We start from the raw sequence: 13,109 nt of genomic DNA on the forward strand, positions 1-13,109 counted from the left end.
GTTTCTATAAATAATTTATCACCTAAATCATTAACAAAACCATAGAATGCAGTAATTTCTGGACAGATTCCTGGTGATGTCCACTTAAAATGTCCCTGTCTGAAACTAAGCATTCACCTGCTTTGTCAGTTATGTTTTCTGTGTGTTGACTCAGTCACAAATCTACAGTTTGGTTGTACAATTACGATTTGCAAGTGTCAGAAAGCTTGCTAAGCATAGAGTTATGCTATCAATTACTTACTTCCAGTTTCCAAGACCAATCAATATCTTAAGAAGAAAGCGGATTTTTTTCATCTTAGGCAGTTCTTCACAAAACTGGGGTTATTTTGCTCACTTGATTATTCTCAAGGTACCTATGAGCTGCTTAATAATTGCTTCTACTCCTCCTTGAGTGACAAAATCTGAACAATTAGTCTACAGTTCCCAAGTTCTTCTCCCTTCATAAGATCAGCTATCATGATAACACCACTTTTTCCTGAGTTTGTGAGTGATAATTCCTCCAAGTCACTGACTGTTTTGACAAGCTTAAATATTCTGACAATCAGACTAAATCTAATTTATTCTCTTGTATTCCCTAATCTCAGTACTGTTTCAATCCATCTCAAAAATTACATGTATTACTTACTTAATCAAAAATCACTTATTTTTCAAAAAATGCTGAGGCAGAATAGAATATCACTGCTGTCTTTGACATTTATTGTTGTTCTTTCACCCACTCTCCTCTTGCTTCTTCAGTAATTATGGAATTTTATTACCTTCTCTTTGCTTTGCAACCTACTTTGCAACTCAGCATTTCTAGCCTTTTTTGTTCTGAATTCTTGCATTATTTTAGTAATTATCTCTAGTCATAAAATGATTTCTTTTTTTTATCTTAATAAAGTTTTAAAGGACTTGGTCCTTTACTGCCAAATCTTTTTTGTATCAGGATGGTTTGTATCCTTGGTTCAGTCTCTTGAATAACTACATAATGTCTTTTGAATCATCATACTTAGCTATGTTCCAGTTCCAACAAATATCTGGCAGCTTTCCTCTTTCTGTTGCATTGTTTTTAATCGTTATTGCTGGGTTTGGTTTCTAAGCTGCTTGAAACTTCCACAGTTTTACTTCTGGCTCTTTAGAACTTACCCTGTACTCCGTTCTTCACACTTTTATATGGCTTTTACTTTTCTAATAACCTCCCTTTCTCAGATATTCAGATGTACAGGCTCTTTCTCTCACTGAATTCTTTTTAGCATCTTACTGATTAGCACCATAAATTTTATTCCCTCATCTGCCACCCATAATTGGTTTTTTTAAAGCTCTTTGCCAGTAGCACCCATTCTACCATTTAGCTGGCTTTTTTACATTTCCTTTAAGCTAGCTTTCAGTTTTGCTTAGGTTCTAAGGTTACATCATAGTTTAGTTCAATAAATCTCAAATAAATTTTTGAAGGTTTTAAATAAAATAAGTATGAAGTGAAATTACAATTTAAAATTTAATAGGCAGCCACTACTTAGCCTTCCTTTACCAATAATTTTAAGATTTATGTTCACCACTTGAGTAAAGTTTTCAGAATTCAAAAGCACTTTTACCATCAGAGGTTAAGGGTTATCACTTATTTACTTTAAGCCAGCTGCCTCATTGCTTGCTCAGTCTGACTATTTATTCTTTTTATATGCATTACTGATATTCACATGAAATTTTATACAGAAACAGTTATTTATAACTGCACATTAGAAGTCACTCCAAAAACCTAACAAGAAATCCTAAGACAACAGATGCCACAAGGATCCAGATGGCAGATTCTATACCGAGATATTTCACCCAAACTGCCAGCCAGCCCTCAGTAGGCTCAGGAATAAGCCTGTTAAAACTGTACTCCCTTGCACATGGGTTTTCTTCAACAACAACAACAAAAAAAGAGGCTTTGGCTCATGGCAACCCTGTGTGATGCAGAAATTATTTTCTCTCTGTAGAGAAGCCAGTTCTGTCTATTGACACCAACTCCTCTTCAGCTGACCAAACACCCAGATGCCTCTGCATGTTCCCTGTTAAAGAAAAACTTGGGTTTTCAGCACCCATGGCAAGCCACATCTTCCTGCAGCGCCTCACAGCCTCCCTGAGCAAGCACTCCAAATGTTAGGTTGCATCTCATCCATTGATTTTCTTTGTCAGGAACATGACAGACACAACCACAGCAAGTTAAGACAAGGACCTAGGTGGAGCCTTCCAAGGTCAGGATCCCTGTCTGGGCAGAGTCCCCCCAGCTGCAGGAAGAAGACAGACTAACAATCACATTGGTGATACACCATTTTCATACATGTCTTTGCTCTAGGGTATCTCTCACAATACCTGCCTTGTCTTCTGTTGGCAAACTTGGCTGGCTAATATTTTTGGTCTCACAGGTGTTTTGGTCTCTCCAAACACCAGCAGCCATAGACCATGCTGCCAAAGAAACTTGCATCCTGGACAAAACTATATAACCATAATTAAACCTGTAACCCGATGCCCATTTTATGGCATCAGTAAAGGTAGTCCTTCTGAAGTAATATGTATTTTTAATACGCTAAAACAAAAAGGCACATAGCAAATTATTCAGTGTTCCAAAAAATATCAAAGACAGCCTACATACCAACATGTTGCCTCCTATCAAATGTAATTATAATGATGTGTGTGGGTTAATTCCATCATCGCACTTTGTACTCAAGTACCACACAAGAAATTCAGCTGTTTCTGGAAGAAAAGCCAACTGGAAGACCATGTAATTTTAAAAAATGCAAGAGAGACTACTTGGCAATGATCTAAAAAAGAACCCAGATTCACTATGCCTCACTCTTCAAAACCGTTTTTCCTCACAGTCACAAGTCAAACCAGCATCTCCCACCAAAATTCCAGATTAGAAAAGGTTACTATAATGGACAGACAATTAATATATAAGTCTATAATAATTTTCTGAAAATAAGAATCAATAACTCAAACTATTTCACAAAGAAAATACGGGTATGATGATCTGGGCAGCTGGTGTTTATTGTACAACCACTTCATTATTGAGAGCTCTTTCCTGTAACTGCAGGAGGCTGCAAACTCCCCTATCATTGCGGAGTCTGTTTACCCTGTGTGTCATTTTTTGTTACAATACTGACCCAAGCCCCCAGCAGGAGATACGAATTATTATGCTTGGCGAAAGACTAGCAATGGCATATCATTAAGTTTTGATGACTCTCTCAAAGGAAAGTAGTTTTCAAGTCTGAACTTGGGGGACATGAGGGGAGTAAGCAACAGATTATGGGGAGAAACTTTGATCATGTCTCAGATTGATCAAAGGGTCACCCGATACATGTTCAAAAGCCTCTCTGGGCATCCTGTGGACAAAGGTAAGGGAGACCAGGGGAGACACTCTAAAAGCAGACAGTATCATCAACTGCAAGGCAGGCCATAATAAATGAAAACTGACTTCACAAGAGATAAGACATAAGCTACGATCTGAAGAAAAGTTTGGAGCAAAAGCAGAGTACTGAATTACCCACAGTGCAGAGATTTTGACACCACATCCTCAGGAGGAAATGGCTGGAAAACGCATGGTCATTATTACTCTATTTATCTTGCTTTCTTAGAAGAATCAAAAGGAAGACTGGTTGCTTTTTAAAGGTATCACAAGAACTCAAGAATCCAACCTGTGCAAAATTGCTATTCATTTTTCAAACTCAGTAACACTAACTTCCTCTGGCAACAAAACTGCCAGACACTACAAAAACAGGCAGATACATTTCCTTGCTCCCTGCCTGGCAGTCATCAGCTTCTGGATTCAGTAACAGAGCAATGAAATCCCAGTAGAATTTCATCCTCCAGCAGCCAGCAGTAAACTCTGTATACTTTTGAACAGATAAGCAATGGCCAGCCAGAAATTGAGATTTGCATTATTCAGACAAACAAAGTCTAGTGGGGTGCTGTTTCTCTGTGCTTCCATCTGACTGCCTTTCTGCCTTGCATGTGGCACCAGCACTGCACCCATCCGCATCAACACAGCCAACGCAAACACTACTGTGTGCAATGCCTGCTGCCCCAGTGCCTGCAAAACCTGCTTGAATGGCAAATACAGACCTCAACAGGACTTATTTTGCACTATCCCTCAACAGAACTTCTTTTGCACTATCCCTCCTACTGTTGGCATATAACACATGATGCTTACGTTTACCTTGCCCCATAGGTGCAGCAGCATTTACTTACTAGGTGTAGTTTATACGCCTCATTTTGAAAGCACTGTAACAAAAAGACACATGCAAATTGTCCTATTATCTGAGCTGTGCCTGAGAATGACAGAAATTCATCTGCTGAAGACAAATGCTGGGGCTCTACTTCAGAATATAAGTATGCACAATAAGACTGAAGCCCAACCAAGTACATTCAGAGGATACTTAGTAAGTTTACTTGCCTGTCAAGAGCAGTAAAAGAGAATTAGGGTTCATCAGGAAGAGATAATAACGGATGTTTGCAGCCCTGACAGACAATGCTGCTACAGAAAAATCACATTAATGCAGTGAAGATCTTCACTAAGGAAGAATTACTCTTACCCAACACCATTAACTTAAAGATACAGAAGCCTGACTTAGCAATACATAACTGAATCTAATTGTTTAGAGAACAGATAAAATTCAAATAATCAAAACATTCTGTTTTCTCTGCCACCTCTATATGTACCTAGCCAAATAACAGAAAAATAATAGCTAGTCCCTACTACTGTATTTCAGTGTCTAGCTGTGAGATCAAATGAAAGGAAGAAATATATTCTCTTCAATTAAAATCTCCAACCTTTACTTTCAAGGCTTTTATTTTTATATCTGGACTATAAATTAAACAGCAAACGTATCTTCAGTTTGGAAGAAAGAACAGCAAATGACAGCAAGACAAATTACAGACATTAATTACCCTACATAGTACTAATGTTATTCTAATGCAATTTTTCACTATGTTTTACTGAAATCTAAACTGTCTTACAGTTCTTGACACTAATTCTACATTCAACAAATGTGAACATAGACTTTCTGACAATTCAGAAGTTCACAGTACATTTTGCTGGGATAGAGTTCCAGGCCAAAACTTGCTGTCCCACTTCATAATGATCATAGCCTCACTACAAGATGTTACACTCTTTTGGAGGTGTGAGCAGTGGCAGTACGGTTTTGATGAGGAAATGGATCTCCCAACACCCTTCTCTGAGAAGGAAAAACACATTTTGTTAAGGAGAAAAGTACATTTTCCAAGAAGCAGAAAAAAGGATTTGGGTATTCTGACACAGTGTCAAACAGTGACTGGGGGGCCAGGCTCCAGGGGGCAATTCAGCTTCACACAGACCAGGAAATCCCATGACTATTGTCTAAGCAAACTGTACCTTTGGCTGTCAGATGAAGTACAGAACAAATGCATGCTGTGATAAAGATCAAAATTACATAGCTCTGTAGAACTCAAGGGTTTTGCACTCTCAGATAACATGTGAAAGGATAAATGACATGACAAAGGTCACAGGAATACAGTGAGAAAAACACTTCCAATTCCTGCTCCACACTTTCTCTCATGCTGACAGTATACAAACACCAATGAGCAGCACAGTGTTTTGCTGCCTTTCATAAGCAGCCTTTGAAAAGCTCAAATAAACCCTCTTTCCAATATATTGTTTCTGGTGCCTTCCTTAATAAGAAAATAAAGGCAAAGTAATGAAGTTCATCATTACAAGACTATACCTATACAGAAACAAGTACATTAATTAAATTTTGATTTTTGGCTGAATATTTCCAACACCATACTCTCTGAATAAAGTGAGTGAAAGAGAAAACTCTTTCAATATAACAAAACAGCAATAAGCATATGAGTGTGCAGGGTAAGGGTCTGGGAGAGGGAGGGGTATTAATATGCTATCAAAGAAAAGGTGCAATTTATACAGTTACTCTGTTGCTACTCACTGTATTGGGTACATATGGCAACCCATAAACTCTCTCCTGAGTTTCCTTTAAAATTTCTGTGGTTGACTTTGTTAGAGGGTGTTTACCGTGGTAGATTTGGTCCAAGACAGCATAAAATACCTGAAGAGAGAAAATACATTTGTCTTTGGCACGTTATTGGCATATGAAAACCAAAAAAGACACAAAGAATGAGAGATGGACTAGGGAGAAGGAATAGTTTAAACATATATGGTTTGAAAATCTTCTATTATTTGTATAACATATAAGGAGAGAAACAGGTTTTTGGAGTACACAAACCACCACCATCATGACCCTATAATAAATCTATGTTTAGGTCACTTAGCACACTGGCAGTACTAAATTGTCTGCATTTTTAAATAAATTAAGATCTGTCCCTAAGGCGCTCCAGCAATTCCCCTCTTCAAAAAAATTATTTTCAAATGGATTTATTAAAAATCCTATTTTAAATTTATTTAAGTTATTTTAAAGTTATTTAAGTGGACACTGCAAAATAAGCTACTTCAAGACATGTACATACAGCCATGAGAACACCTCACCCCTGCAGGGACAAGTTATGGCTTAGGCAGTGAACATAAGAATTACAGGATCATTGAGGTTGGAAAAGACCTCCAAGTTTATCAAGTCCAACCTTTGACCTAAAAGCACCATGTCCATTGCACAGAGCTGCTGATGCTACTGAGTTTCTGCTAGAGCCCTGCAACAGTGTAGTACTAAGGCAGATTTTTCCTTTATTTTAGCTCTCACCATCAGAGCAATAAATTGCTAAGTGTAAGCTTAGCTCAAAGCACACTGCATTGGGTTGGTACTTTGCCGGAAGTAAGAGCTACTCCATAAGCAATTTTTCCATGTCCAAATTACTGAGGTGTTTGGAGAGCAGCACCATTAAAAAGATTTTCCAAGCAAAGACAGCAAAGCAGAGTTATCTGGCACAGCAACATGAAACAGGCATGGACAGAAGACAGTGCCAAGGCTCTGTGTGTGCCATCACTGAAAATGACCGCAGCCTTTTTTTTAATATGAAAATTTCCTAATCTGTGGAAGTGCAGGAAAGACAGAAAAAGAAGACATCCACTGTTGTGCAACACAAGATATTTTTGAGAAGTTTGATGGATCCAGATGTTTAAGGGAAGAGTTCAGGTCAGGTCATTCTGTGGTAGGCACACTTCGTGGGAAAATTGACAATAAGAAGCCTCAAGAAGCTTCTGAGCAAGCAATGAAGCAAATAATTTGGCTAGAGATTCAGGCCCAGTCACACTCCCAGGGTGCAATACCATCCCCAGTGACATAAATACACTGTTCCAGGACCTATAACCACGAAATTTTATGGAGAAAAAGTTGTTTGGATGTTTTATGTCATCTAAATAACATAACCTCCTGAACCTCTGAGAAGATTCTTTATTATGAAATTTTAGTACAAATCATTCTGAAGTCTTTAGTAGTTTATCAGAATTCAGCATCTTTTTATTTGTTCTGGATACAACATGTATTTTCATCAAAATTGTGACTGTTTCTAAAGGAGCAGATTCTTTCTGTTTGAATAGACTGTGTTCTAACACACAGAATTCTGATAAACCCTTTGACAGTGTTCTCTTGACAAATAACAAATGTGCACATTGATTTTTTTTCCACGAAAAACTGAGGGTTCTAAGTAGGGGGGTGAATAAGCCATGACTTGCAGGAGCTACTCCTAGATTTCCTGCTTGCTTCTTACATGGCTAATGAGGAGAAGAGAGGTCAGTAAGACTCAACTTGCACAATCATCCATTAATGACATTGCAAGTTTTGTGTCCCAGGTAGCAACACTGAACAAGACATGTAAACACTCAACACTGATCATCTACAAACCTAGAATAGGCAGCAAGCATCTGTTCAGACTAATAATATGAGAAACCTACACAACCCTGCAAAAACTGCAATATTTTTTTATTCTTATTTATCTAAGAAAAGAAAGAGGCTTTACAATGGCTTTGCATTCCTAGTCACCAGAATCCCAATCATTTTTTTTTACACAGTTTAACAAAAGCTACAGCATTTATGGTAGCAAGGGTGACTGAGAGTATGACCCACAATAAGTATCATGAATAGACCTGAAAATTACCTGATGTAACAGTCCTAGAAAGCACACTTTCTCCTGTCACCCTAGACCTTTGTAACTCTGCAGGAGTCATTTCAGACCAACTTCCCCTCTCTAAAAAACTCAAATCAAACATGAGTAACTTCAGCATCTGACAATAGACTTTAGTGTCCAGCATCAGCACTGCCTTAATCCTCTTTTTTCTATCTCCCATCTTTGCTAGGGCCAGTCTGCAGTTGCTCTTCAGTGTTCCTCATGAGATGGAGGAACTGCATCTGCACTGCAGTGGACCTTCTCTAAAGTGAAATTTGGAGTCGAGTAGTTTGTGGTCAAGGAGGCAGAGCAAAAGCTCACCTCACAGCAAGGAAGTAGGGAAACGTTCTGCCTGAAGAACAATGTGGTGATAGGGAAATGAGTCACTGAAGGCAGCTATAAGCTCTCCCTTGATCCTGCCACATGTGAAGTGTGGGAAGAAAGCTATGAGCCAGGCCACCTGGACAGCACAGCTAAAAAAACCATCCCTGAAAATAAACTTGGATGAACTTTATACCCATATGCATTTCCATCTACAAACCACAGTTCTGTGTGTTTACACAGGCCTTTGAAATGGGAAAAGGAAACACATCCCAGGACCACAGGATTTTAGGTGATACTGCTGAGGGGCAAGCTAATACTTAATATCAAGCAGTAGATAGAAGATGATTTCTAATTTCAGGAAAATTTCTCACATTTCTCAAAAGACCTAAAAATATAAAAACGCCATCAAATAGTTATTTATTTTCATACTGCCTCTCTACTTTGCACTTACATTGGTATTTATTAATTTTACTTGATTCCAGTTCTTTCTAGCTCCTTGTCTGCTTAATAGTATTAATATGCAAACACTTAGGCATTTTCCAGTGAAGTTACTACTGACTGAAAGACTCTGGGATTCAATCTGCCTGGCAAAAGCCTTAGGAGAAGATGTATGGACTCTCCTATCTTTCCTTCTGAGTAACTGATTACATGACCTAAAAGAAAATTCAGAGGTATTATAGTTATGAAAAAGCAGCAATATTTCTTACTTTCACATGCCAATAGACTTATTTTCTGAACAGACCACAGAAGAACCTCCAGGCGTTTTACACACTGCTGGAATATTTGTCAGCATTTTTTCTTCTTTTAAAGGTCAAATACAGCTAACATAGCATCTAGCCATCATTATAGAATACAGTCTTTGCAAAGTCTGGAGGAACAGTATTAGAACCTTTATTCATAGTTTTTTCAGGCATACAACTAGCAGCACATATATACTTCGGCATCTGAAGACTAAAATATATTTTGCTTTTTAATCTGCAGTAGTAACAATATGCAGTTCTGCAAAGAAATATATTAGCTTTATATTTGCCATGTACTTAACTTCTCTGGGATATTTTTTTCTGAATTATTAAACAGAACAGCTCTGCCAATCTGTCTCTCCGAAATGAGTGCACATCTCTGCAGGTTTTATACCTGGAATCTCCAAAAACACAGTGCTGAAAGTAGGAAATGAATAATATTATTCAGTGTGGCATTGTGGTCATTTGGCACAGGTTGAAACTGGTTGAACTTTAGTTACAGAAGAGTAATTTGAGGGCAAGCAGCCTGCTTAATCACTGCATCATTGCCAGCACCAGTCAATGATTAGGCACCCATGGGAAAAAATGGAAAAATTCCAAAGATCTGTAAATTTGTTTCTTTCCACATCTCAGTAACTAACCTTTACTAAGGTACTAGCAGAGTTATCTCACCTAAACACCAGGTTAATTGTAAAAGGAAAAACTATATGTTTTGGCTTAAGGCAAAACAAAGAAGAAAACAAAATCACAAAAATCACACAGCAAAAACTTGTAGCACACTAAATGCAGCCAAATGCTCACTGTAAAAAAACTTGGCTGGATGCTAATGCTACTGTACATATCCAAGAACTGCTGTTGCAGGATTGAAAAGGATCAAATACCATTTTAGATAGAAGACTAATTTCCTTTCCTTTCTTTGAAGAACAGTATCACTGATTGTTTACAGAAATGACTGATCAGTCTTACCTACCCACAGAAAATAAAGGTTTATGAATTTAGTTACTTCTCCTAACACTGTGAGAGAGAAGTCTTACATCCTTACAGCTCAGCCAGCCATTTTGATATGACAAGTGGCCACTTTCATCAGGAGCTACAGAAGACAAGGAGCTCAAATCACTTTCTAGTAAATAAACCTGCTGGCTTGATTTTACTATGGTAGCCTGTATCTCGCAGTCCTACTAAATTTTAATGATCCAAGGTACACAATACTTCCTCTACTGCAAGTTCTCCTTGAATTACTCCATTAATTCAAGAATTCAATCTTAAACCACATTTGGGAATTCTGATAATCCAACCATTTTCAAAACCTCTGGTTTTCACGATATTTTCCTACAGATATCAGCATTTAGGTTTAAGCAGACAACACAGAATATGTTCAGAAAAACAAACATGACAACTAATATAAAAATGAATTAATTTTAATTAATTTGCATATACTTAGATAACACATCTACATTAAAATAAAAAATTTGGTCAAATCATATGAACAAGTTTTGAGAGTTCTGAATAAAGAGTAGAAACTAGAATGCAAAAAACATACCTGGAGTTGCATATCAGCTGCAGCACACACCTTTTTGGACTCACATAGTCTTGACACCATGTTTTTTGGTAGTGGCTTGAATAAAAAAAAAACAACAGATCAAATTTAGACTTATTGTATATTTGTAAATAGTATTTAAACAGCTAATTACTAGAAGAGGCCGAAGATACAAAAAAACCCCTGGTGGTATTAAAATACATTTGAAGTGCTTTGCATTGAGGAAGGAAGTATTTGCTGAGCTATGCATTAAATGGCCAATTAAGATATTAGCACTAATCCACATAGCAAAAGAGAAATCACTGTGTGAAATCTGTTTGTTTCTCTATAACTGATTCCATATTCCCTTATATGCCTGTTAAAAATGTTATTACTATTTTTAGACATAAAGAACAGATTGGGGCAATTAAAGCCCTCCCACATCATATAACTCATAGTACTGAGCTTAGTAATACCGGGTTTTCATAACTTCAACTGAGACAGCATCAGACCTTCTACCCTAACCCACATAAAAATATTTAGCTGTACTGAACAGTAAATATCCACCCTTTGAAATTTTTTACAAAGTTGAATTTATTCCACATCTACGGCAATAAAATTATCCATGCCACCACATACTGAAAGTCAGGAACACTTTTCAAGTCAATAAGCAAACTTTCCGACTTTCCATCCAGATGTCTGCAAGTACATCCAAAGACTTTTTAATGCCAGATTTTTAAGAATATCTATGAATGCTTGACCTTACACTTCTTCCACCACTTTGTGAAGATTTTCAATAGATGTTTTTCTTTTTTTTTTGCTAGCCGCTTCCTTAACCAAACAAACTAAATATGCTTAAAAAACTGCATTATTACTAAAACATTAAGAGAGGTACTACAAGTTGTACAATGTAATAGAGATGGTAGATATTAAACTTGACTCTAAAATTCCTCCTATGCTTTTCTAGTGTGTTGAAGCATTCAAAAAATAATCCAAGAAAGTCTACAGATGCAGCAGATCCATATGTTTAGATTCCCTGCAAATGATATGACTTCAAGACAAACAATGTTCACAGAATAAAAACCCAGCTCTAGAGAAGTTACACATAAGTGAAGAAAATGTTATCAATTAATTCTAGAACCTCAAAGCTCAAGCAGGTAAGAAAAGTTCTCTGGTTGCACAGCTGCTTTATGCAGTACTTGCTAAGGCTTGCAACCTCTTCTCCAAGTCAAAAGTTAGCTAGGTCAAGCATGGTATAGAACCATAGCATTTAATAAGAGAGAAAGTAAAGCAGAAAAAAAGTTACAATTGGTTAAAGTATTTTGGTTGGACAATTACTCTCCTTGTTCTATGAATGTCTCTGTCTCATCCTCCTACACAAGTAAGGCACACCCTTCAGTGCCCTCTCATCTTGGAACTAAAGTACATCCGGGTTTGCAGCAACACGGTTTCAACAAGGAAACCTATAGAATTTGGAATTTGTTAAGCACAAAACCTATCAGCAAATTTTGGCAGCTTTTGGGAGGCTTTCTTTTCCTAATGAAGTAGCACAACATGGAATTAAACAAAAATTATTTCTTCTAGGGGCATCCATTTGTTGGATACAGCAAAGTGTGAGAAAACTGAACGGGAATTCTTAAACTGTAATGTGTCAGTGTTAAAAGACCTGAACAACTAAAAGCTTAGCAACAGCAAATATGTATATTTTACAAAGTTAATATTTAAAGTCAAGAGCCCTCCTACCAGTAAGGTCAAACCAACTCTTTCAACATAATGGTATTTCAACTTTATATTTCATCTATATTAAATGATGGCAAGAGGAAGTTCTAGACATCAAGTAAAATATAGGTAATTTTACCAAGAGACTCCAAGAAAATTCTGTTAACTTTTTTTGTAGCCATATGAATGCCAAACAATGTCAATCCACTGTGCATTGAAGAGGTAGCTCTATACTATTTGAGCAGATTAAAATCAACAAGAAAGTACAAGTCATTCTTACGGCTACACCTGTTGACAAAAAGGCAAAGGAGAAAAAAACATTTATGCCTTTTTAAAAAAATCTATCAATGCTACTACTGGCTCAAAGATCGTGTTGTGATCATAATTCACATGCCAAGCAGAATTTGGCACCAGAAAAACACTGCCAAAATTAGATTAGATTGAAAGAATTCAAATTGATAAAGAAATCACTTATTTTTCCCAAAACACCTTTGGGATCTTAATACTTAAGATTTCAGGAAAGCAAAATTTGGCTCCAGAGGGTTTTTCAAAGATCATGACTCCACTCCAAGGTATGTTTCTGTGAATGTCATGCACACAGATATGCTGAGGTCTTGAACTGGAACATGTACTGTTTCAGGCAATAGAAATTATTCCTCCTTGGTCCATTACAATCCCACACAGCCCCTTAGTAAGCAGCTGAGAGAATTAAAAAAAAGGCATCAGCATTCTTCCTTTACTTCTCC

At 37.1% G+C, this 13,109-nt stretch overlaps 1 protein-coding gene across 1 annotated transcript in view; it reads right to left on the reverse strand.

Annotated features, from left to right (window-relative positions):
• Positions 1–13,109, reverse strand: part of LOC104690098 (mitochondrial intermediate peptidase) — a 68,385-nt gene that overhangs the window by 17,257 nt on the left and 38,019 nt on the right. The window contains 2 exon segments of the mRNA XM_039565366.1: positions 5,937–6,056; positions 10,669–10,743. Coding sequence (XP_039421300.1) covers positions 5,937–6,056; positions 10,669–10,743 — 195 coding nt within the window.

Source organism: Corvus cornix, chromosome 1 (assembly GCF_000738735.6).
Source record: "Corvus cornix cornix isolate S_Up_H32 chromosome 1, ASM73873v5, whole genome shotgun sequence".
NCBI lineage: Eukaryota > Metazoa > Chordata > Aves > Passeriformes > Corvidae > Corvus > Corvus cornix.